This window comes from Aythya marila, assembly GCF_965140915.1.
Source record: "Aythya marila genome assembly, chromosome: Z".
NCBI classification, from domain to species: domain Eukaryota; kingdom Metazoa; phylum Chordata; class Aves; order Anseriformes; family Anatidae; genus Aythya; species Aythya marila.
In genome coordinates, this window is record NC_139080.1 from 61185878 (window position 1) to 61213577 (window position 27700).

The following is a 27700-nucleotide window of genomic DNA, read 5'->3' on the forward strand; positions in this document are numbered from 1 at the left end:
ATTCCAGTGTGTGTTCTGCAGGAGGCTTAATAGTCAGCTGTGCATTTTCTTTTATTTTCTTGGAAATTTTATCTGTAGTGGTTGGACTTGAGTTATATCGGTATAACTTTGTTTGGGTGAACAGTAAAACCTTTTCCTCCTTTTAAACTTCTTACCTTGTCAACAGGAGTAAAACCAAAGTCTGGTTGGGCAGTTGATCCTTTTGGGCATTCACCAACAATGGCCTACCTACTGAAACGTGCAGGATTTTCAAATATGCTGATTCAGAGAGTTCATTACTCAATTAAAAAACATTTTTCAACTCAAAAGACACTAGAATTTCTTTGGAGACAGAACTGGGGTATGTATTTTTCCTTTATCTCAATTTATTTTATTAGTTTATGTAGGTAAAATATGGAGTTAAGCTGAATAAATACTCTGGAAATCTTTACAGAACAGCTTGTTTAGAGAAGTTAGTCTAGAATTTAAAAAAGTATATGTATATAAATGTTAGATTTGCAGTTCTTTAAAAAAAATCATTTTGTTCAAAAACTTAAGGGAATTTTTGTGTAACAAAAAAGGAAAAGCTGTGTATTAGGGAAGGGGTTAAAATATGAAAGCTGTGGTGTTGCTATTGCTCCTCAGATCTTGCTGTTACTTCACTTTCATATGTGTTTTTACTTTCTCTAATATTCCTTCTCCTATCCCTCTTAAGAAATATTTATATGGGAAGGGGAAAAGTGTTTTTTTATGGTTTTTGGTTTGTTCTGCTACTTCCCAGTAAATAATTTTGAACAAAGGTTCACCTTCCTTTCAAGCATACAAAAAGTATGTTTTACTTTATTAGAATAAATATACTTGCTTTTTTGTAATTTACATGTATATGTTACACAGTTTGAAGGGTTTCATAAGTAATGTAGTAACTACATCATAGTAGACTATGTAAAAAAAAAAAAAAAAGTACTTTTCTGTGTGAATTTTATTTTGCTTAGTGTACTGTACCAGCATTCTAATAAGCAATATGATGAATGTATGTATTGGAGGTTTTCTTCCTGCTTTTTAAAATAAACTAATATGTCACAGCTTTATCAATATAGGGAGAAAAAGGTTTATTTTGTACTTACTATTGAAAGGTTGTGATGATTTTGAAGTTCTACAGTTTCTATATATTTTTAATGGGAGGTTGTAACAGGGTGAATATTCAAAGAAAGTAATCTGCACAAGCAAACTTTTCCTGAGGTAAACATACAACTGTTTGTGAAAAAAATTCTGTTACAAAAACACTTCAGAAGTTTTTCTTTTAATGCTGACATATGCCACTTGGTTTACAGGTTGCTTAATTGACCTGCCATTTTAAATGGTCGCATACATAAATCCTGTGTATGATACGATCTAATGTTTTGGCTTCAGAAGGCTTTCAAAAGAGATCAGAGATCACTGATCTGGTATAATATGTAGATGTATTGCTTGAGATAGAGAACTCGTATAGTTGAAAGGTAAATGTATATATTCATGGATAATGACATTTTAAGTCACAAGTAGTAGTAAGAGTTTTTAACAAAGGTCTGGAGTGTAAATGCAAAAATTTAGGATTACAAGGTTTTAAAGAGTATTTTTTAAGTATTGTTGACACACTTTTCTTGGGAGCCACGTTCCTTAAGATATAAACAACATTCATCCCTTTTTTCAACATTACCTCACTTGAACTCATAGAACGGTTTGAGTTGGATCAAAAAGATGATCCAACTTTAAGATGACCTTAGAGATCATCTAATTCTAACACCTTCCATTAGACCAGGTTGTTCAAAGCCCCATCCAACCCAGACTTGTGTATGCCCCATCCCTGGAAATATACAACTTCTCTGGGCAACCTGTTCCAGTGCCTCAGCACCATCAAAATAAAGAACTTCCTAAAATCTAATCTATATCTAGTCTTTTTTAGTTTAAAACCATTAACTCCTTGTCCTTTCTTTACACTCTCTGACCAAGAGTCCCTCAGCTTTCCTGTAGGCCCTCTTTAGGTACTCGAAGGCTGCTGTCAGGTCCCCCCGGAGCCTTCTCTTAACCGAAGATGAACAAACCTAACTCCCTACGCCTGTTTTCGTAGGAGACATGCTCCAGCTCTTTGATCATCTTTGTGGCTTTCTTCTGGACTTGTTGTAATACTTCCATGTCCTTCTTGTGCTGGGGCCCCCAGAGCTGAACACAGTGCTCCAGGTGGGGTCTCACAGGAGCAAAGTAGAGCTGATGAAGCTGACTGACTGTCTGGAGTGGCTGGAATTCCTTTGTGCTGCTCTTCAGGTGCTCTCCTGCTGACCCGTGACCCTTCTCCAGGCTCTGGGCATCTATTGGGGAGGAATAGGATGGAGTGAGGTTCCCCTTCCCTGGTAACTCTAGTTTAAATTCCTCTTCACCATCTTCCAGCTTGGCAAGCCTATGAATGAAGATGCTCTTGCCCTTTTCTGAGAGGTGGACCCCATCAGCCCCCAGCAGACCATGTTTCTTAAAGCAATTCCTGTCATCTAATTAGCTGAACCCGTCTGAGGCAACAGTCCTGCAACCATCTGTTGATTTGCCAGATCTGACTGGCCCTTTCATAGAATCATTAAGGTTGGAAAAAACCTCCAAGATCATCTTCTGTCTGCACAGCTTTTGAGTCTCTCTGCCCCAAGCCTGTAGCATTTCATGGGGTTGTTGCGGTCAAAGTGCAGGACCGACACTTAGCCATGTTGAACCTCATCCCATTGGTCTCTGTGCATTGACCCATGCTGTCTAGGTCCCTCTGCAGGACCTTCCTGCCCTCTGGCAGATCAACGCTTCCCCCCAACTTGGTGTTGTCTGTAAACTTACTGAGGGTGCACTCAATTCCCTCCTCCAAATCATCAATAAAGATATTAAAGAGGATGAGCCCCAACCCTTGGGGAACACCACTGGTGACCAGTTGCCAACTGGATTTCACTCCATTCACCACCACTCTCTGGGCCCAGCCATTCAGCTGGTTTTTAACCCAACACAGGGTGTACCTGTCCAAGCCATAGGCTGCCAGCTTCTCCAGCAGAATACCATGGGATATTGTGTCAAAGGCCTTGCTGAAGTTTAGGTAAGCTACAATCCCCTTCCCTTTGACCATGAGGACTGATGAAAAAAATGGCTGTTCTCCCAAGTCTTTTACTGCTGTTCCAGAGCTCTATAGTCCCTCTTGGTGCTCTGCTGACAGCTCCTGACAGCATCACTGGTGCCCATGTGAAACAGCAGCAGTGAATGATAGTCATTAGGCCTTATGAGTCTCATTAGTCTCTTGGTAATATCCCTGATAAGAGCCCCTGGTAAGCAGCAAACTTCCCTCAAGAGTGGTTGGCGGATGGGTGCCTCTGTACCTCTCAGGAGAGAGTTGCCTACGACTATCCTCCATTGCCTTTTCTTAGTTGCACTGATTGTTATGTAGGGAGCAGACCAGGCTGCCTTACTCAGCTCCGCACACTGCTAGCAATGGGTCTTTCTTTTCAGTGTGCAGAAGGGTGAAGTGGTTCTCTAAGGGCACTTCAGGCTTTGGGGAAGACTCTTTAGTAGATGCATTGACTAGTTGGAAAATTTAAGATTTCAGAGGTAGTCTCAGGATTGCATAGAAGTATATGCACTTCTATGTACATGTAGATGAAATCTATGTATTCATATGTAGAATCACACTGGTAATGTAGTGGAGCTGTGTGTTTGAGAAATTAAGATACTGCTAAAGTTGACCAATTCAGATTTTGTGCTAAAATGAGAACAATACCTGTTTTTGGTGTTTTTTATTTATTTATTTTTTTAATTCTTTTGGAGGTACGCTGCATTTGTTTTATTTATTTAATTTTAATTTATTTTGCTGTTACTCACTTGAAGTATAAAAGATGACTTTTATTCATCTCTAAAATTCTGGAAATAATGAGATTTATCTGTTTGGGAAAAAAAAAAAACACAACTTTTTTTCATATCTTTCTAAAGCTTCTAGTGCTTGATTGGGATTCTGATCTTTGTTGTATCTTATTTTAGACTCTTTATTATGTAAAACAGAAACAGAGAAAGTTTCTTCTCTATATAGACTCCAGATACAGATATTCAAAAGAAGGGGTTGTCTTGGTCTGATGTTTTTAATGCAGTTCTTCGATTAAGAGGGTGGAAATGATATAGTTTTGGCAAACTTGAGAGCTCATAGTAAAAGTGTGCCCTTTTTTAATTCCAGATTTGGGATCCAGTACAGATATCCTTTGTCATATGATGCCTTTCTATAGCTATGATGTTCCTCATACTTGTGGTCCAGATCCAAAAATCTGCTGCCAGTTTGATTTCAAACGTCTTCCTGGAGGAAGAGTAAGCTGTCCGTGGAGAGTTCCACCAGAAGCCATTCATGCTGGAAACATTCAACACAGGTACAGTTTTTACACATCTTAAAAAGGAAAAACTTAAAAAGCTGGTCAAAGATATGTGTTACAGGTTGTCGCTTCGAATCATCTCATTTTCAAATACTTTATTTTCCCTATTTTTTATCCCTTCTGGTCCACCTAAGAAATCCAAACAGCAAAGTTGTTGTGGTTTGTTAGTAAGTTGATAAAAGAATCTGGAGTTACATCAACTTTCCTGGTTTCTTTGTTTTGTTTTTGCATGAAAGATCTTCTTTCCTACCACTTTTTTTTTTTTTTTTTTTTTAAACTACGGATCAGAATTCTTGCCTAACTTGACACATCTCAGGATCTGTATTTGGTCAGGGCAGTACTGTCACCATCAGTGAGCATTTTACTGCTCTGAAGTGCCGGTATATTAAAAGTTGAAGTATGTAATTGGCTTTTGGGTGCAGGTGGCTTATTATCTGCTACAGTATCAGCTGCTGCAGTATCAGAATAATTGCAGGTGGTCATGGTTCTCAAAATTCTTTGAAACTTCCTTACGTATGAAAAGCAGAAAAAACAAAATGCGTGGAGTTAATGCTTTGCATCTTTATCAAATATCTTTACTGTTCTTTATTTTACTGTGTTTCCGTAGGTTTTAGCTACTTTGATGTGGGCGAAAGTCATAATTCATATGCATTTTATAATATTTAAGCTTCTACTTTAGAAGATACAAAACATTCTGCTTAGAGGGTTCTTTTTAAGGTTCTCAGGTCATTAGATCTAACATTCTGGTACTGAGTAATAAATGAAAGCAGCATGGAAATAGAGCTTTCCTGATTTGGGGGAATAAATTTATATAGAACTATAATTGAGATTTGTATAATCCCCCCCAAATCTATATTTGGTTTTTACTAATCCACTGGCAATAGGCTTCAAGTACAAAATCCAATTGTTAGATATATAACTCCTGGTTTACTGTAATTTTTGTGAATAGACAATGATTTGTCTCCTGCCTGTGGAAGACTTCAGGGATAGCGTGGTTTAGTATCCTGTAACCGCAATACAGTCAGATATTTTCCATGGTATATCCTCACAGTAATTGACAATTGTGGCCTAGGTTTCCTGGACTGGAAAGTTTAAATGAATCCGTGTCCTGTGTCTTACGTGTCCTGTGAAAAAAAAAAAAAAAGTGAAATTTAATCCAATTCAGGTTTTTCAAATACAAATATTGATTTTTATTTTTTTTTAGCACTGGTCAGAACCAAATTGTCAAGTTTTACAAAACCACTTCTCTATTTTGAAAATAAATAAATTGAAGATGGAACAGCTAAAGGTTTTTGCAGAAAAAGATTGTATTCTATCGTCCTGTTTACTGTCTTCGGGCCTTGTATAACTAAAACCATCTGTGAATTCAAGAGCTGGAAATGTTGGCAGGTGTTTAAAATTATTGCAAATTGCTGAGTATGGTGAATTACAGACAGAGGGGTGACTTAGATTTTAGTCTTGATGCTGCGGTTTTGAAGTGAGCTGCTGTCATCAGAAATGTGATTTGTGATGATGACACATTAAAATTTAACATAATTGTAATATTTTGGCAGTGGAAATGCTATGATAAAGTAATTTGAAAGTACAAAAATGAAAGGTGAAAGTGATGAGAGCAGTAGACAGAAGAATCATATCAAGATATCTAGTGCTTATCAACAGTGGAAAAAAAGGCCCACATTTTTAGGTCAGTTTTAGAAAGTAGAATCTTGAATAAGTACCACAATTATTGGAGTCAAATAGATTTATATGAGCAACAGTTCTTGTTTAACAAATATTTATATGTAGGCTATAAGAGTAATGTAGAGAGCCTGCTTGGAATGTATTTTTATTTATTTATTTATTTTGTTTTAATTTATCTCTGAGTTTCCAAGATGCAACTTTTGCATAACAATATAAATTAGACCTTGTATAAGAAACAGTTCTTTCATCACATCACATGGAATCAATAAAAGAAATGAGGTGAGCATATAATGAAGGTATGATCAAGTTGAAGCATACCAAGTCTCAATACGACCTCTGGAAAAAAATTCTTTTGCATCAATTTTCAATGGACAACTGCAAACAGTAGATAACTTAGTGTCTAACACAGAATTGAAATAGGATGATAGATATCTAAGAAAAAAGTAAAGCTAACACCTTGTTTTTGAGTTGGGCCTGGCTTATTTATGTTTGATATACTACAAAGAACATGGGAATTTCCAATTTTAAAGCCTGGTTTCAATAAATCCATTAAAATAAAGGAAATGCTGTTTTGCTGGATAATGCTAAAAATATTTCTCATTTTAAAAGACAAAGTTGGAATATTGCAGGCAACCAAAAACTTTTCTGGTTGGACCTGTGTAACAAAACAAGTTTTACAGTTCTTATGATGAAGTTCTTATGATTTGAGAAACATAGGAGTAATTGAAAAATCTCTCTCTACATCGTAAGCTTTCCAAGGCAAAGATTTGTAGCACACTAATCTGTCTCACATCTCTGGTTTGTTTTTTAAGACTGGAAAAACACAAGAGGTCTATTCTATGTGAATCTGAATAAAGTAGTATTTGATATACGTTTCATTAATTCAGAGGCAAGGTTTAGGTCACTGACCTTTTTTAATGCTAGAGTTGCAATTAAATTGGTAAAACAGATCTTACATATTCAGGTAGGATAGCATTTAATTTCAATACTGTTATGGCCAAACATATGTACTGAAGAAATATTCAATTGAAAACTTAGTACTAGTATCTGTTGGATTTTTAATTGCCCTGCAACTTTGATTGTGATTTGATAGGAAGGAATGAAACAGCAGTCTATTTGAAAGTCTGTACTTGTTTAATTAAACTTCAGAACAGTGTAGGTTATAAAGATTGTTGTTGCATATGACCAGTCTTTCAGCTGCATCTTTATGTTGAATTCTGAAGTTCTATCTTTTCAGCAAACAACTTGTATCTGTGTTATGAGATTGGTTACACCAGGAAGAAAACAAAACAAAACAGTTTCCTCCCCCCCCCCCCCCCCCCTCCTTTTATAGAAAGGGGTTGTTTTTATTAGGGAAAGCATGGCTTGTTTTGGTGTATATGTCTTTCCCATGCATGGAAATAGGAAAGAATCTATGCTGCAAGCTCTGTACTTCAGAGGAGTAGAAAATGGGCTTTCTCTCTCTCCCCCTACTGTTCAAAAAACAATTTCACCCTTCAGCTTTTTTCTGTGTATGATTGGTCCTACTGCTCAACATGCAACTGGCGAGTAGAATTACATTGCTGATGTGGCATTGGTGGTTCATGATTGCATTTGATTTCCAATTCTTGAGGTTGGCACCCTATTAGGAAGTAATTATCCTGCATTAAAATTCCTTCACAAAATCATCTAAACAGCAAATTGCAAATCATCCAAATGGTTTTGTTTTCTAGTTGAGATTACAGAGCAAGGAGTGAGGCCCTAGTGCTTAATGTGCTGTATAGGTTTAAGTAGTAGTCATGACTTTACAGTTCCTATTGTCAAATGTGTCACCTTGGACATGCTGTTCGCTGGTGCAAAATCTCTTGTGATTCCCACAGACAGATGGCTGCTGTTCGTCTTCTGACAGAAGGAGGAGGTAAAGCAGTCTTTTAAATTGGTTTTGATATGTTATAAACAAATATTTGGAATTTTTGTTTTAAAAGGAAAGACTTCTGATGTGAAGAGTTTCTCATGATTTTTCAAACGTGTTTAGCATTCAGAGATAATCTGAAGGCTTCCCAAAGAAAGATTAAAATTATTCTTGATGTTGTTACTGACTTGTTCTATTAATACCGTATTGATGTATATTCAGTATTTCCAACTTAAGGCGCAGTTAGTATTGCTCTGAATACTAAGAACTGCATAATGTATCTTCACAGAATCATCTAGGTTGAAAGAGACCTCCAAGATCAACCTCTGACCTAACACTAACCAGTCCTCCACTAAACCATATCCCTAAGCTCTACATCTAAACATCTTTTAAAAACCTTCAGGGATGGTGACTCCACCACTTCTCTGGGCAGCCCATTCCAATGCTTAACAGCCCCGTCAGTAAAGAAATTCTTCCCAATATCCAACCTAAACCTCCCCTGCTGCAACTTTCGCCCATTCCCCCTTGTTCTGTCAACAATTAGTAGAATTTTTAACTTTATGAAAGCAAATTTGTTGTAAAATAAAAGTCATTAAAATGACTTTTAATTTTTTTAACAGCTGCTGATATGGTATAGCTATTATTACAGGGATAGAAAAAGTTTATCATGACTTTTTTTTTCCATTGGTTTCTGGATTTTTATTCAGCTGTGTAGGATAAACATATATCAGAATGCACCTTTACCTAAGGGGACAAAATTCACGAATCATGGTGGAATCTCAGGTGTTTGTTTTGTTTTGTTTCGTTTTTTACAGAATTCTTTTCTTCAGAAAATTCTGTCCAAGTGTTCCTGATGACTCTTTCATCAGAAATAATTTCTTCTACTTCAAATAAAATAATAATTTAAGAAATTGAGAGCAACTTGTGCATTAATAATAACAACAATACATTTATTATTATAATTTATTATTAAATTTTAAACAATGAATAAATGTTATCAATAAATTAATATACTAAACAATAAATAATTTGTTGTTGTTGTTGATGTTACTAGATATACCTGACTTGATACATCAGATTTTTCATTGGTGTTTTGCAACTGATATGAAACTTGTTTTCGCTGGATCCCACTGCTGCCCTAAAATTATCTTAAGTATTCTATAGACTAAAGTACTTTGAAGAAACTGTGAACAACACTGATGAATTTTGCAGTAGATTTGGGGGAGGGAGAGGGAAAAGGGAAAACAACTAGAGGAGGACTTTGAGGAGAGATGGCAAAGACAAATATCCTGTTACCTATACCCTTTCTTAACAGTTTTTTTTGTTGTTGTTGTTGTTTTTTATTTCTTCAAGGGGATCCAAAAAGTAAAGTATCTTTCTAAGAATAGAATGTATGGAAAATTTAGGCTGGCTTCTTGTAAGGTAGAATCAAGTCTTCAGTTACACTAATTGTTGTATATGGGTTGTGTGGAGAAGACTTTATATTAAAATCAGCATCTTGTTGAAAGTTGTGGAAAATAACTGATAAATACTTGGTAATCTGAGCAATAAATTATGCTATAGACAGAGGGGAGAGGCAGGAGGAAAGCTGCCAGTTGGGTGTATTCTAATGTCAGCAGAACTGCAGATCTTCAACTGCAGATTTTGTGCTGCCTTCCTCCCTCCAGTGTACATTCAGACCTTGTGTTTACTCAATACTTTTAAAATCTGATAAGCAAATGGACAGACCTTGACCTGTTGATCAACTAAATATGGGTTTCAAATATATTGAATTTGTTTTGATTCTTGCAGAAGTGTTTATATCTTTGAGTATGAATTCAAAATAAATGATAGTGGACTGCTTTTGAGACTTCTGGACAAAAAGCTTATTGGAATATGGAGTTTGCTGCTGTTTTCTCTTTGATACTTTTTCTCATTCGTATTTCTGTTTTCTCGTATATATTATTATGCTTTATACTCCTTACTAGCATTATTCCCATAACTTTATTTACAGAGGATCAACATTTGAAGATTTTGATAGGGACTGTGTTGATGGGGGAGGGAAATGGATCTTTTCAACAACCCAGACCTCAGACCTATAACTCTTAATACTTGTAATCTTCTGCTTAATGAAAGAACTGATATTTTCCTTGCCAAAGATTGAATAGGTGCTGAAGGAGAATTTCAGTGGCTTTTCTACGCTTCATTTTTTTGTTTGTTTGTTTTAAAGCTCTTTTTTTTTTTTTTTTTTTTTTTTTTTTCTTTTCAAGGTTAAGAGGGCTTGACTGTAAGACAGGCAAGAAGTTGTCTGAAGGGGGAAGAGTAATTATTAGCAGTGGTCTTCCACCAGATTTTTTTTTCTACAAGGCTGGAGTTCCTAGAAGATTAATTTATGGGCTTTTTTTCTGTCAAGGACATGCAGATATAAAGCAAGGTGTCCAAGGGAATTACAGGAGGGGATGAGAAGAGCTTGCTTATTATTTTAAATAGAGGCTAGAGAGGATTAGGATTGTTATCTAAATATAAAACAGGTAAACATAATTTAAACTGAAGGTTAGTTTTGGCACAGGAACAAATTGATGAAGACTGACCTACAGTTTAAGATGGAGCTTGATAAGCTTATTGGAGGATTTAATTAGCATAATGTTTGCAGCAATTGGTTGAATGTGGTGTCCCAGTGGAGGGAATTGCATCCAGCTTTTTGTTACAAAATGAATCAAAAAGTTTTGTATGCCTTGTTTAGGGTTACCCTAATGTACAAGTTGATATCTAAGAATTGTTTCAAATACTGAACTTTATTCTTCTGTCTTCTGAATTGCATTGTTTTGTTTTGTTTTGTTTTTCCAAGGGCTTGGATGATTTTAGATCAATACAGAAAGAAGTCAAAGCTTTTCCGTACTAAAGTTCTGTTGGCTCCACTAGGGGATGATTTCCGCTATGCTGAGAGCTCAGAATGGGATCAACAGTACCAGAATTACCAGAAGCTGTTTGATTATATGAATGCTCATCCTGAATTGCATGTTAAGGTAAATGCATTTTTTATGGATTGTGGAGAAAACAGTATTTATTAATATTTTTAAATTACTTTTATTTTGGTGGAGATTTAGTTAACTAGTATGTAATAGAAGTTAGTTTGTTTAGACAGATTTTTTTTTTAGCTTTAACATTTCCTCTCCCTCCAAAGCAAAATTGGTATTGTCTGCTTGAAACCTATAAATAATATCCAAACTAGATTATTTTAGAGAGCAGTTTTTCAGGTTTGATTTGTTTACTAGTATTTTTTTTTTTTTCCCACAGGCTTCAGGCTTTGTTCTTTAAAACTAACAGGGTTTGTTTTTATTTAAAAGTTTATTTAAAATTATTGTTTTTAGTATCAGAACATAAGGAAAGTTCTAGAAGTATGCATCTAGCGTATCAGGCATTACAGCCTGTCTCCTTATTTGTGTAGGTAGTGTTTTTTTTTCCTTATTATTCTTATTTTATTTTAGTTTTTGAAACAGGTGTCATTTACGCTTGGCAGTACGAGCTTAGCAGCAGAAATTTCACCTTGTGCTGCAGTTTCGTTAGTGGAGTTTAATTTCACAGGCAATTAAGAGGTCAAGATCAACTTTCTAAGAACCTTGATTACGTAAAGGTTCTACGTAAAGAGTTCACAGTTCTTCCTTAAGAGCTTTGTTGTCTAGGATAGTTTCCTGTTTTGTCTTGGTCTTAAGAAGCAAACGGATGATCATTTTCACATAACTGCTTGCCATATCTAACTACCCAACTGCTCTAAATAATCCTGGTTTGTTTTTAGGACATTTGTTGTGAAGAAAAGGTCCAGGAATATAATATACAAATGAATAGAGAAAATGATTGACTACCTAGAGGACTGTCTACTCTGCCTCTCTAATCTTATTTACCCTTTCAGTCAAATTTGAGATGTTTATGTAGTGGATATGTGTGGTGGTTTTACCGTGCTGGGCAGTTAAACCCCACAACCACTCTGTCACTCCCCCTCTTTTTAGATGAGGAGGGGGAGAAGTAAAGCAAAGAACAACTCAGTGACTGAGATAAGGATAATTTAATTAAAGGGAAATAATAATAATAATAATAAAATAAAGATAATTATGAACTAAACAATTTAACTAAAGGGAAATAAAAAGGGAAAGGGGAAAAGGGAGGGGGAAAGGGAAAATAAAAAGAAGGGAGGAAAACAAACAAATAAAATAAATGAAGGCTATGTGGAAGTGCAGAGGAAAGAAATTGCTCTCTACTTCCCACAAATGAGCGATGATTGACCATGTCCTTGAAGCAGGGCCTTAACGCACATAGCTGGTGTTCGGTAGGAGAACCGATGTTTTCACAAGAGCCCACCCCTCCCCTCTTCTTCCCGTTTCCACCTTTTATTGCTGGGTGTGACATCACATGATATGGAATATCCCTTTGGCTGGTTTAGGTCAGCTGCCCTGGTGATGTTTCTCTTCTCACTTTTTGCCCACCCCCTAGGAGGGTTGGAGAGAGGCCCGATGCTGTGCCAGCACTGCTCAGCAGCAGACACAACACTGGTGTGATACCACTGCTGTTCCAGCTACAAGTGCAGAGCACAGCACTGTATGGGCTGCTGCAGGGAAAGTTAACATCCCAGCCAGACCCAGTACAATATGTCTGTAGCACTGAGATCCTCATGCTACCAGCTATTTAACGGTCCAAAGATTATATGCTGGATAATAATCAGTAGTAATACGTACAATACAAGTACCATAGTAATAGTAAGAACTATTTAGCTTTTCAGGTAGCTTAACCTCTAATGGAGATCTATTAAACAGAGACTTTTAATATGCCAGTAGAGGACTCTTCCAGGTTATTTCACCTTTTTTTCACTCACCTGACATGAATTTAAATTTTCTTCAACTTTGCTGGTTCCTCCAGTGAGGCTTCCTTTTTCTGGTGTAACCCACCATGCAGATTTGGGATTTCTCTTGGTCTGTTCATTTTTCTTCAGAACTATGTATGGGTATATGAAAGTGAGGGACAGGTTTCCGGGAAGTGACTGCTAAGGCAAGGATCACTAATACTTGGATTTCTGTGGTGATGTCATCTTCTTTGCTTTACTGCCATTTGCACTGGGAAGTTACCACATTCTGTCCACCTAACAGATACTTGCTTCTTCTGAATAATTTTGAAAAGTGAATACCAAATGCTGAAATAGGACATCTTTATTTTCAGAGTTAAGTTCCTGTTACTTCAAGTCAAAGGAACTGAATTTAAAAAAAATGTTCTCAAAAGCTTGTTTTTGTTATTGTAAATGGTAGCATGCTAGTTTGTATGCTTGTTGTTAAAACTAAAATACATGGACATTCCATAACTTAATGATAACTACAAGTTTTAATTTGAAAAGTTTATTTTAAGGATGCTTGTGGTAACATGGTCTTCTGCACAGTGCTATTCTTACTTTACTAATTGTTTTTCCACTACCAAAATCCAGTTTGCCTTCCTTAGGTGCTTTGACAATATCTCTTAATGCTGACAACATTGACATCACTTCCTTCTGCTCCCTTTATTCAATTTTTGTGCCCCTTAAGTTTGAAGGTACAGTCTTTTGAAGTACCCTGTAAAGGGCTAACGTTATTGCATTATTTTTTTCTGAACATTTTTAATACTGATTTTATAATTAATAAAAAAATATAATTAATTTTTATGCCCCTCTGTTATGTTACATATTAATAAACAACAATTTATTTGAATGTAGATTAAAAAAAAAAGCTATTAAAAGGCTAATTTTTATTTTTTTATATTCTGATCAGGAGTCATCATGGGTTAAACATATATTGTAGATTCTGGAACACAGTAGTGTTAATTTTGAAAAAGCAAGATTGAGACAGCTATGTTCTTGTTGAATTAGATTGTTACTTATTTAGTCCAGACCTCTAATTAAGTAATACTGAGCTATTACTTTGCACATGTATTAGACTTAGTCATAAGACACAAAAGGATGCTTCTGCTCCTTGTTAACATTTAGCTTGTATTTTAGATATTGATGCATACTTAAAAAGCAAAAAATAAAAAATAAATCACACCACTTGGATTGGAAATTCATGAAGAATTTATGGAAGAACTGTTCCCTTTGTCTGAAAACTGTGCAGGGAAACTGCATTTCTGTTGTAATTCTGCTTGAAGACTGGCATATTCCTTGAATATGAAAGCAAGGATGCTAATTCTCTTCTGATGTCTTAACTATGTCATAGTAACTTTAATTTTTCTTTCAGGCACAGTTTGGAACTTTATCAGATTACTTTGAAGCTCTGCGCAAAGAAAGCGATTTGGGTGAAAAGAGCAGCAGTTCACTTTTTCCTGTTGTAAGTGGAGACTTCTTCACCTATGCAGACAGAGATCATCATTACTGGAGTGGATACTTTACATCGCGACCCTTCTATAAACGACTGGATAGAGTCCTAGAATCCTATTTACGGTAAATACTACTCTCCAGCAAATGGATAACGTATGTCATAACACATGGGGAGATGAATATATGAAAAAATATATTGGAAGGATGGAAACTTAATTTGATAAGTATATTTTAAGTTTACTTACAATAAAGGTAGTCTAATAGCTTCCAACTGCAGTTCTATAGTTATGAAGATTAGCAATGTACCTAAAATTTTAATAAATACACAGAAATATAGTTATATTTTTCCATTCAAGCAAATAAGTTGTTCTAAGTTATTTCAAGTTACCAGCAAGTCCTGAATCCATGAAAAATAGCAGGTAGCATGTCTTTTATTTCTTTGTGTTGAATTTGGGTTACAATCAGATCATTTTTTGGTCTCAGAGTTCTGCAAGGGTCAGAGGCAGTTTAGAAGTAGCCAGGAACATTGTGTGACCTCAGACTGAGGACTGACCTGAAAAGTGTTTGCATCTTTTTTTAAGAAAAAAATTATTGCTGAATTTTGGTAACAGTAATTAAATGGTTCTCCTTTGTGGGAGCGGTAGATAGGATACACTGCAAAAAGACTCAATTGTATTTTAAGTCTTCAGAAATATACTTTGGACAGGTGCATGGGATGTGAACTTTGGATTTCTCACCTGTTCTCAAAACTTGGGAATTCTACTTCCAAAAGATTATTGTTCAAAGGAAACCTCAAAGGCAAAGGATATATTTTGTCTTGTGGAAGGACCTTCTGAAGCACAGATCCTGCCTCCTGTGCTGCTTCTATTTTCAGTTCAGACCCTTTTGGGCTAGAGAAAAACTGCATAATGCTAAGCTGTCCTTAAAAAAAAAAAAAAAAAAAAAATTATTTGTGTTTTCTTCCTCCTTCCGAGGAATCAAGTCTTTACTTCGGCAGTGGAGGCTGTGCAAACTTGGAATGCAGCTTCTCCATGGTCTGTAATGTCTGTTTTTCTTGTAATTAAAGTGGCTTTTTTAGTCTTCTCTCTGAACTCATAAGATTACAGAGTGAGTGACCTGAGGGAAATCAAGAAAATTAGTTAAGAAGAAATGGGAACAATGGGAAGACTAAGAAATGTAAAAGTGAGGGCCTGAGACTGAAAAAGGTGTTTAGGAAGAGACGATGTAACAAAAACTTTGAATGTATTGCAGTGAGTAGTAAGGAGAAAAGAAGCTTCACAAGTTTCAAAGCAGGGAGGAAGGAACCCAAAGAGTCTGCAAAAAGAAGAAAAACAAGACCAAAGTTAGGAGGAATGACAAATTCCCTTCAGCAGAAGAATGTAAAAATACTGTAGTAAAGATAGAGAAATGACTTCTGTAGTGTTTTGGTTTTGGAAAATGATCAGTGCATATGCCTAAAGCTTATTAAAATGATGCTGTGTTTTTGTGTTTCGTATTGTCTTGATATTGAAATGTTTTCAGTACTGGCTTAGTGGTTTCTTCTTATTGCCTGTGTTATCTAGTGTGGTCTGCTTGCTCACCAGTTGGTCTGAATGTTGCTCTTCTCAATGTGTGAGCCTTTCATTCTGTACATGCTGCTTTTCAGAATATCTTGCATGCATTTTTTTCACTAGTTTTTAAATCTCATTGAAAAGATACCTTTTTATCTGACGCAAATCTGAGACAGTGTTGCTGAAATCTAAGGAATGGTATTTGGACTTGGAGTCAAAACAATTTTAGTAGGATATGGTGTGCTTGCAAAGAGTGTGCACTGTATAACTAGATTTATTTTTATGCTTTATTTATCTTGGATTTTTTTAACCTTTATATTTGTACAGGTGATACAAGAATGTTTTAAAGTCTTAGTTTTATTGTAACGTTATTGCTATATTTTATTTAATAAATAAAATGAGAGGCAAATTGAAATTGAGATACTTGGTTGAGGTCTCAAAAACAGTAGTGTTTTTTAGCAGAATGGGATGATCAGGGATAGCAGAGGTCTTCAAACGTTTTCCATCCTGTCAGTAAAAAAAACAAAACAACAAAAAACTTGTGACCAGGCACCCGCAATATAAATTTGTTCATTAATAATTATAGAATAATTGAGTTGGAAGGAACCTAAAGATATCAGTTCCAATTGTCTGTCTGCTTCATGGCTAACCAAAAAGTTAAGAGTATATTATTCAAGTCAATACTGGAATGCTTCTTGAATACTGACAGGCACAGGGCATCAAACACCTCTTCAGGAAGCCTGTTCCAGTGTTTGACCACCCTCACAGTAAAGATATTTTTCCTTAATATCCAGTCTGAACCTCTCTTGGTGTAGCTTTGTGCTCTTCCCATTGTGTCCTCTCAGTAGGGAGCTGAGACCGACACCTCTCTCACGATAATATTAATAAATTATTAATATTATCTATTATCGAGTAAAATATTTATTAATGGTAGAAAATATTCTTGCACCCCAGTGGATCATTTTGCACATCCTTTGAGGTGCATGCACCCCACTTTGGAGACTGCTGACAGCTGGTTTAAAGTCCGAGCTTAAAATGTATAAAACAAAAAGCTCTTCTTGGTCCCATTTTAAATTTACTGTTTATCTTTACCTAGTTATATCTGTTCAGGAAAAAATATAAGTTTGTATTGAGGTCTGCAAAATTCAAATATTGCCAACAATGTAGCAAAATTGCAGCTTGATACAGCTCTTAATGGGAATTTATATCTTACTGTGAACTTATTTTTTTGCAAGATTAGTTTTTAAATGCCAGTCTGAGTTGGATAAACATATCTTTGTATGTTGCCACATGTTTGCAGCCAAATTCTCAGCAAATAACAAAAGTTGTTTTTATTAATAATTTCACTATTTGACAGGGTGTTTTGAAAGCAGCTGTGAATTGGATTAGATCTCCATTGATAGCAATTACAAGTGTCATAGAAACGCAAATTAATTTTCTGTTTTGTCAGTGTTCACATGTTTTACTCAATCCCAATATAAATTAAATAATAGTAATCTTTCTTTAGTGAGTGATCTGAAATATTTATATGCTCCAGGACTTTCATTTTTATGTTTAATTCTTATTTGCTTAACTCCATGGTTGCGTTTTTGGATCCACAAAAGCTTGGTATTGTAGTATTTTATGTCAACTAATGATATTTTTGTACTCTGCTAGTACTTTACCTTATGGGAATTGCTTTAACTTAAAGCTAAAATTTATCATCTCTAGAGGTAGGGCTACAAAGATATATGCCAGTTTGCTTTTCTTGTAGTGATTTAACCAGCCATTGTTATTTTTCTTTCTGTAGTGGTATGAGATTATCAGTCACTATCAGACCCACATTATAGTCCCTTTTACATTCTGACCCTTCCTGGAAGCAGTGTTTTGTTCTCTGAGTAATGTTGCTTTGAAATCTGACTCAATTATGAAGGGGGAGTTGTGTTTCATAAGGAAGGCTTTACAGAAAGGATTAACTAGTTTATTACTGGAACCTGTGGTCAAAAGCTGTTGAGTTAACAAGATGTTTGTTAGTTCACTTGATATTACTAGATAAATTGAAGAGGGTTCATGGTGTGAATTGAACTTTTGCACTGGACAGTATAAGACCTTTGACCTGTTCTTTTTTTGTATGTGAAGAAAAAAGACTGATATTTTATTTGTGGCTAAATGTCTGTAGGGCTGACAATTTTTTGAGAGAAACAATTGCTTGGTGAGTCTGTGGCCTTCTTTGAAAAGAGCTTAAAAATGTTACTCAGATTGGTTGGTATCAGTTTGAATACTTACCTTAATTTCATTCTACTCTTAAAAAAAAAAAAAAAAAAAAAAAAAAAAAAGATCTGGAACATGTCTTACAGATGTTGACTTTATTGCTTTGTGAAAACTAAAGACTTGAGATTCTGACCTCGTTTTCTTCTCCCATCTGTACTTTTCAGATCATTATTTTAGGTTTTTCAGAGTAGTTCTAAACAGCAGCTTTACTATTCGTTATGCTCAGCAGAGCTTGTTTAAAAAATATGCTGCTAACCTTGCTCAACATTTCATAGTGCTCTGTAGTATGCCACAAAATTGAATTTCTAGAATGGGTGCTGAAATGAACAGGTGGCTGATTGCTAAAGTGTGCTGTATTAAGACTTTCACTCTGATTTCTTTTTTTTTGTATGCTGGATGTAGTTTTCTGTAAAATTCAAATTTTAGCAAAATTTAAAACAATTCAACTTTTGAAATTGGAGATATTGAACATGTACAGATTGTAAAATATGTTGAAGCTAGTCATTTACAGAAATGTCTAATAGCATACTGTGTTTACTGAAAATTTAGGAAATCAAAACAGAAAAGGTATTACTTATTCTATAAATATATTCAGGTGGCATAACGCAGGTGAAATTGTGATCTTGAATTAAATACTTCATTTCTGTATTAGAGCTATGAAAATATCTATGCAAATTCAGTTCTGGCAGGTAGAACAAACCTGTTTGTGTGTTTGACAGTTTATATGGTCAAATAATGCATAAACCCAGAAGAAAACATGTAACATCTAATTTTAAGTGTATTTTATATAGAATATATATCTTTTCGTGTGTGTGCTAAAAGAAAACCCTGTTAAAACCTTTTTTGGAAATCTAATCAGAATGTTTGAGATGTTAATTTGAAATGTTAGAAGCATTATGCTTACTTTCTGTACAAAAACAAGGATGTTAGACCCTTAGAGTAAAAGAAAGCATTTGTAAGGCTAACAGTGATTGGTAAGTGGCAGCTATTCATTCAAAAAAACCCAAACCTTTACAAATAGAGTACCAAGCATCACCAAAAGGTGATTTTCTTAGATCCACTTTATTTTTTGATTACTTTACTGACATTATGAATAATAAAAAAGCTAATGAGACAGATGTAATTATCTTAAGAATCTTTGATCATCCATGAAAACATGGCCTTTTTAAAATCTGATGGTGGAGAAGACAAGATGTATGGAAAACAGGACGGACAATGTCCTCATACTCTAAATTTCCTATTTCCCGTTTTTGGTGGCGGTGGTTCATTTTATTGTTGTTTATTTATTTATTTATTTATTTATTTATTTTGCTTTCATTGACTGCAGACCAAGAATTAACTTTTATTTTAGCTTTGCCAAATTTTCTCAAACGTTTTAGATATTATACTTACTTTATTCTCATCTTTGTGTTTTTCATTAGTTATGTTGCAGAAAATTTCATGTGGATGGCTTTCAAGTTTATTTGTGGTGTTTACAACTTTGTCTTTACACTGTTAAAATATTCATTCATGTAAGAGTGTCAGTTAACTTCAATATCTGAAAAAGTTGCTAGATTTATATGTGAGTCTCTGGGAGAAAACCAAACCCTATTTCTTTTAAATTAAATCAAAGCACGTTACTAATGTTGTACCTGCAAAGGCTTTCATCCTTCAATAGCATCTGTGAATGACATTTAAGAACAAGATGTATAAATGAGTTCTTGCCAGTTTAATATATGTCTTTCTGAAAAGTTTGCTGTCAGAGGCCTGGAGAAGCTTCAAATACAGCATATTAGCTAAGTAAAGAGCAGAATTTGAGTTTGTCTTTTTTTATTATTTTTTTCTTTAAAATAGTAAGAAATATATTCTGATCATATTTCACTAATAAGCCTTTTCCTCCAAGCTTCTTGGTTAAATTTCCATTATAAGAGCTCTTCTGTCTGTATAGTGTGAATATGATTGTGCACGTAGAGAAATGAAACAGGAACGGAAAATACCTATCTATATAGATGTAGAAGAACAAATAGCTATCTCTCATTCCAGGTTCACCCCTCATTTGCCACGGGTGGAAAATTTTAGGTTTGCTAGGAGTACCAGGACTAAAGACTACTCCACTGGTACTCAATATCCAGGAAATTGTGGTGCAGCATACAGCTTCAGGACCTCTATGATGACTGCCTATGAAGATACTTTGTTTCTTTTTTTTTCTCCTGTTTTGAAAGGTTTTGGCTTTGTGCATTAGTGAAAGTGCATGAAAGTTTAAAAATTGCATAATGGAGATTGTTATTGTTAATTATTTTAGACAGATTGATTATTTTAATTTTAAGGCTATTTCAACCTATATTAAAATATAGGTTGAAATAGTTCATGCAGGGTGGTGATAGCAGTGCCCAGAACTTTATTTAATGTACTAACAGAAAGATTCAAAAGGCAACAACATAGGTGGGAGTAAGTTAGGAAGGCATTCTACAGTTTCATTCATTAGGGATGTAATATGTGCAAAATTGTTTGAAGTCCACAAAAAAGATTGTTGAAATAATTCAGGTTCAGGGCATGTGTGTGTGCTAGAGCTTGGTCATGCTTTTATCCGTACAGATAGGTAAAACAGGACACATCTTAAGAGTTCAGAAACTCTTTGTAAAATTATTTATATAAGTTACACGTGAAGGTGACCTAAATATAACATGGTATAGTTTTTGAGAAATTAGTGAAGCAATTTTGGTCTATTTGCAGTGTCATGTCGAGTTAGAGGTACAAGGAGAAATTACAATAAACTGGATAATTTGTAGGTAACTGCTTTAGGCATGCTTCTAATGTGCTGTGGTTTGAAATTGAGGTGAGAAATACCAAGACTTTATACAGCTTTATATGTGGAAATATCTGAGAGAGGTAAACTCTTGCTCATAAGTTACTGTTCTCTAATACAGTATTTCTTCTCATTTTATTTCTGTGTGTCTTTGTTCTTTGACTTAAAATATTTCTTCTTTCTTCTTAAACTATTTTAACATTTATAATAATATTGAGACTTGACAGGAAAAGTCTGCATCTAAGAGACCGTTATTCATTATATCCCAAATATTTGATGTTTATTTTGGAACACAGCTCCTAAAGAAAAGGTTATGCACATTTTATCAGTACCATATGTGAAAACCATGTGTTAGAAATGGAACTTCCTTCAGTTTTTGAGGCTGTGTGGAAGAGGAGGATGAACTTAAGTGCTTCAGATTTTGCCGAAACGGAACTATGTCCATATTTACTGCACAGCTTCATTTTAATTTTAAAACTTCTTTTGGTTTTAAAGTTGTGACTTTGTTTATAAATAGTGAATTTCTTTTTTCTTTTTCTTTTTTTTTATTTTTTTTTCCAAATATGGAGGCAAAATGTCAGGGAAGTCTAAAGTTTTTAGTGTTCTCTAATTCTACATATAATTCTCTAATAGCTACAGTTGAGTCAATATTTAGTGGCTAAATCCATTAAAAAAAAAAAAAAAGTAAAGCTTTCAGATAGGGTTTATCCACTTGATGAGTGTGCATCTAATGCCTCTCTGTCTACATCATATGTGTTTTCCTTTCATGTTAAGTTGTACTAGGATGAAGTGAAATGAATGCATAGATGTAGGAAATTACACTAAACAGCATTGAGATGACAGCTGTTAAGCTTGCTCATTAGTACTGAAATTAAAGGAAATGTAATTTATAACTCAGGAGTTTGAGTTTACATGTAACTTTTTCAACAGCTATCTTTCCTGCGAGATCAGGATCTCATCCGTTTCCTCAAATACTGATAATATGACAATGAACAGGGCTATTGTCTTTCAGTTTTGTTTGATAGTGTTCAGTGGTGGTTATTTGAAGTAAACCTTCTCTTTCATCCTTCATTTATAGAATTTATTCCTATAAAATGACTTGCCACATGCCACTTGAGGTTTTTACGTAGTTCTCATATGTACAATGCATAAAAACAGAGACCAAACTGCATCCAAAGGCATTTTTCATGTTAGCAATTGATAACAACGCACAACATGAGAATCATAGAATTATAGAATAGCCTGTGTTGGAAGGGACCTTGGAAGATGACCTAGCTCCAACCCCTCTGCCATAGACAGGGATGCCACCCACTAGAGCAAAGTAGGGCTCAAAGCCCCATTCTGCCTGGCCTTGAACACTTCCAGCCATGGGGAATCCACAGCTTCTCTGGGCAACCTGTGCCAGTGCCTCACCACTCTCTGAGTGAAGAATTTCTTCCTAACTTCTAATCACCCCTCTTTTAGTTTATAACCACTCCCCCTTGTCCTGTCATTACCTGATTGAACAAAGAGTTGCTCTCCATCTTTTTTATATGTTTCCTTCAAGTACTAAAAGGCCGCAATGGGGTCACCTTGGACCCTTCTCTTCTCCAGGCTGAACACCCCCAGCTCTCTCAGCCTTTCTATGCAGGAGAGGTGCTCCAGCCCTCTGATCATCTTCGTGGCCCTCCTCTGGACCCGCTCTAACAGATCAGCATTCTTGTGCTGAGAACTCGAGACTGAGTTTCCTATGTGTTTTAATACCTAATTTAAACTTCAACACATGCACTTATTTATAACTTGGGTAAATATAGAAGTTATGGTATTTACCACATTTTTTAAAAAAATTTACGTATTAGTTCGTTTTACATTTGTTTCAAGAATGTGTTATTTTGTTTTCTTTGCTTTTTATAACATTAATCCATAACTTCTTGGTTTCCTTAAACTATGAGAAACCTTCATTAACCTCAAAGTTTGAAAAGGAATTTCAAACACTTCATGTTTAAAAACAGAATCCTAACATTTTAGGAAAAGTATATAGGAAAAAAATTTAACTGGTAGTATCTAAGATTTTTTTTAATGGGTATTTGTTTGATATTCTGAAGACTAGTAATTATAGTTACTGATGTTGTTGTAAAATAAATTTTTTGTATACAGAGATCTTACCTATCAGGTGAATGCTTACTGTGGATGAACCACATAAGTCTTTGGAAAAATTTATTCTGCTTACAGTAAAAAAGGTATATAGAAAACCTACTTCTATGTAGGTATTTACAGACTGCATATTATATTTATACAATACAGTTATTTACAAAATTACATAGAATTTGTGGATTTATGTACTAAAGATAATATTTATTTAAAAGTTGATTTGTAAAATGGAAATTGTATGTCTCCTGTATGACATTCTATTTTACTGCATTGCTTTAAGATCTAATTTTTATACCTTACACATTTCTGAAAATAATATAGCATTTTGTACTGGCATATTTTTGTTTTATAGCTCTATTTTCCATTACTGAAAAACCTTCCGGGAAGCTTACAAGGTATAAAACCAGAAGTTGATGAAGTGCAGTAGGGATTTTTAACTGTTTGAAGCTAGCAACAGGTTAAAAAATACAAGATGAACATTTAAATAACTCATTTAAAGAACCAGATATGTTGAAAGATTGGAGAAAACATAAATTTATTCATCAGATAAAACGTGTGTTGCATTTTGCTTTTTAAACCTATTAAAAATATTTGATTTTTCTTTATGCTTCCAGGACAGCTGAGATCCTGTACTACTTGGCTTTGGTACAGTCCGGTAAATCTGAGAAGATGAGTGTATTTCCTTCAGTGGATAACTATAAATTGCTGACAGAAGCTAGAAGGAACCTTGGACTCTTCCAGCATCATGATGCTATTACAGGAACAGCAAAAGATTGGGTAGTTGTGGATTATGGCACTAGGTAATTATTTCAAACAGATGCACACTAGCAAAATATTCAGTACTAAAACTGCAGTATTATCGGTTACTGTAGTTTCTTCATTGTATTATATGGTAATATCTCATAGTAGAGCTTGGAAAATCCTGTACCTTCTATAATGTTCTCTTTCTCAACATGGAAAATCTTTTGAATGTTTCCAATCGTATACTGAATTGGTATGTTTTTGTTTATTCCTCTTATATCTGGTAGGTATTTGCTTTCTCAGTATTGGCAAAATGTTCTGTAAGCTTCTTTGTGGAATTTTGGGGAAAAAAAGTGTATGATATATGCCCATTTTTAGACATATACATTTATTATATCGTAGTTCAGAAAATGGTTACGTATTGGAATGTTAAGCATTAGTGAATTTGATTAATTGAGGTGGGTGATTGACTGTTGATGGTAGAGCATGGCTTTGAATAGATTATTATTTAAAATGTTTTTGAACTACTCTTCTGTTTAACCTATTACATTCATGCGGAGTATTTTTAAATTCAATAAATGTGTTATTTTTTAAAATAATAGACTAAAAGAGATATAAGCATGTACAATGCACTTAATTGTGAGAGAGTATTTGTAAAGTGAAGAAAATCCTTTACTTTAAATTTACACATCTGTGTGTGTTGAATTTGTAAACCTTGCATCAGTTGAAACAATGGAAGTGCCGGTACACAATTAATTTAATTATTTGTGTGTTTCTTATGGTTTCTCAAATCCTGCTTAAAAACAATCTTTAGTCAGACCAACTTTTCAGGCCTATGTCTACTTCAGACATTGGTAACTAAATGTGTAAAACACAAACTTCCCTGAGATCATCATTTTGAAAAAATACCTGGTGCATATCTTTAGGGGGCATATCTTGTGATATAACAGTGGAGTGGAAATGTACCTAATTTTCAGGATGCAAGCTAGAAATGTAGTGTAATGCAGAATATTTCTACGTTTTGCAGTCAGGTCATTTTGCATCCATTGCAACCATCTGTTTATAAGCTCAACCTATATCAGTGCTTAAAATGATGCTTTTCTGAAACTTATATTTTTGATTTTTTTTTAAATGCTGTTTGTGTTTTTTTTTTGTTGTTGTTTTTTGTTTTTTTTTTTTTTTAGTTTTTAGTTTTATCACATTGAGAGAAAACAACTTGTGAAAACTAATACTACTTTAAAATTTTTAACAGGCTTTTCCACTCACTAATGAACTTGAAAAAAGTTATAATTGACTCTGCTCATATTCTTATCCTGAAGGATAAAGGTGCTTATAATTATGATACATCAACTCCATTCCTTAAGATGGTGAGCTATCTTTCTTAATTTTCTCTAGAAATGTGAATAGTATTTTTTTCAATGCAGTTTGAGTGGCCTGGAAACAATCATACTGAAATTTACATCTAATGCTTGCTCAGGAATATCCTTACCACTGTTCATATTAATTGAAGGTGTTGGAAAATAAAAAGTGAAAACTTCAGCAATTGATGCTAAAGAGTTCATGGCTAAAGTAAATGGGCTTATTTTTTTCCACTTGGTGAATGACATAGTAAAATCGGGTGTTTTTCTTGTGGACATAAATTTGTTGGTGATTTCAGCAAAATGCATACAATATGTGAATATATTATGGTATGTGGTGATATTATTTGACTTTGCTTGCTACTTTAAAAAAAGAGGGAAGATAAAAATTTATATCTCAAACATAAGCCTAAGCTGGATGTGCAGGACAAAGTCTGGACAAGTCTTGTACTTTTTTTCTTATCTGAGATCATCCAAAACTGGTATCTCCTCAGGATAAAGTCAGCAACAGATCTCCATAAATCATTTTGAGACTCATTTTGAAGAAGACAGCATCCTAAAGAAACACACTAATACTTTTTCCTTCCATAATTCTTAATTTTAATAATTTTCTAATCAAAAAATTGTCTGCTATTGTAGCTAGATAATTTTAGGAAGTCCTACACCTGGAGTAGATAGAAAACGAGGTGATTTAATTTGTGTGTCAGTGTAGCAGGATTAAGGTAGTCTTGTCATGATTTTCATTTAGATTGTCATGGTTTTAACATAACAAAAGGTAGCACACTGATGTGTATTCTACTGGCTTACATGTCCCAGTGTAAGCCAACTCAAATTATTCTTAAAGTCTTTACATTAAAACAGTCTGTTAAAATAGTTCTTTAGGTATTTTTTGACTTCGAATCTACTATATATGCATATTCTACATACGACACAAACATGATTTTTCTGCTGGTTGGAAAAGCTAACTGTTGGTTGGAAAGGCTAAATTAAATGTACATGTTTAAAAAGTAAAAATATTTTGAAGTCATTCATGGACTGAAGTTTTCAGTTTTTACTTCTGCCTTAAATTATATTGGAGGATCTTGTGATACTGCAATTTACTAAACTTTCATTACTTCTGTTCTATATGAGTTGGAATTAGTATCACTAGATCGTGGAAGTGCTGTTTAAACCATATATGCCTAGGAGCATGCTAATAGTCAAAGCCATTCAGCAGATAATGTGAAAGCAGACATGAAAAAGAAAGACCTTCTCTTACTGAATTATAATCTTTGTATAAGATGAGGAAAAAAGCTGATAACAAGTAGATTATGGTTTATCTATATTATATACAGTAACTGAAGCACATCAAAAGCCTAATATCCCAACACTCCTGTTGATACTGTGACCAAAAGGCCTTGTATAATAATAATGGGAGAAGTTTCCCATATTTCAGAATATACAAACCTTGAACAAGTTGAAAGTTCAAAGGCACTTGTTTTAAAATACCATCAAGTTGCTCATTGAAGCTGATATCAAGAACTGATCATAGATTGGTGTTCACAGTGAATACCAAGACAGTCAACTAAGACAAATGATACAGACTTCACGGTGGAAAACAGCTGTTGTTTTTGATGGGTGAAGGAGGACTGTAGCAGTATTCCAGGAGATATAATTGGAGGGGAAAAAAAAAAATAAAAAAAAATATAGATAAATATCTGAATGATCTGAGATCCAATGTATGAAGTGTACTATGTACCCTATGTAATTGATTGGACCAGTCCTGAATATTAGTATTGTTTCATTGGGTGCAGAAAGAAAGCTTTCATGTATATGGCAAAAGTTGGATTTAAAAAGCATGATTTTGAGGATGTGTTGGAATACTCTGAGGAACTAGGAGCTTTTCACATCAGTTGCAAATTCTGTACTGGTCACCATTACATGAACCTATAGAAATTCAACACTGCTGCTGAGCTATTTTCTTGCGTAAAGACTAAGCAGTCTTTAAGACTTAAGCAGTCTGGTGGTAGCAATGTCTCATCACTACCTTATTTCACTGGAGATGGATCCTTGTTATTTAAGAAAAGAGCGAAAACAGTGAAAAACAAACAAAAAACCCCACCACCAATAACAAAACAGGGATTTCTCTATACTGTGAAACAATTCTTGAAGTAGTTTGTATCACATAAAAATTATACACACACCCCAAACTGTTTCTGAAAGATGTTTTTATGTACTTTATAAGGTAACAACAAGATCTGCCAAAATGCCAAACTGTTAAGTCCTTGTGACAAAAATACAGGATGGTAAAGTTTCAGAGAGTAAATATTTAGCAAAAGGAAGTTAGTATAAAGATCTGATAACTTTTTGGAAAATCTCAAGGAGGCTGGTGATTATGATTTCTGGTATGCAAGAATGAAAATTAGGGGTGACAATGAGATAAAGGTATCTAACAGGAAGGGATAGTTAATGGGAGCAAAGATTTCCCATTGAATTGGTTAAAGTGAGCTGTTATTTTTCTTTTTCTTTTATTCTCTTCTCTCTGTCTTAAATTCTTTAGGATCTTTAGTAAAAAGATCTTCTTACTAAAATATAAAAATTGCAAAGCAGTTTTTGAGGAGAGGAAGGTTGACATCTT

General features: G+C 34.5%; 1 protein-coding gene across 1 annotated transcript in view; it reads left to right on the forward strand.

Moving 5' to 3' along the window:
• MAN2A1 (mannosidase alpha class 2A member 1) overlaps positions 1-27700 on the forward strand; it is a 131850-nt gene that overhangs the window by 34411 nt on the left and 69739 nt on the right. Inside the window, exons 6-11 of the mRNA XM_082783086.1 lie at positions 167-340; positions 4202-4388; positions 10790-10967; positions 14190-14392; positions 23599-23784; positions 24978-25092. Coding sequence (XP_082639212.1) covers positions 167-340; positions 4202-4388; positions 10790-10967; positions 14190-14392; positions 23599-23784; positions 24978-25092 — 1043 coding nt within the window. The remainder of the gene's footprint in view (positions 1-166; positions 341-4201; positions 4389-10789; positions 10968-14189; positions 14393-23598; positions 23785-24977; positions 25093-27700) is intronic.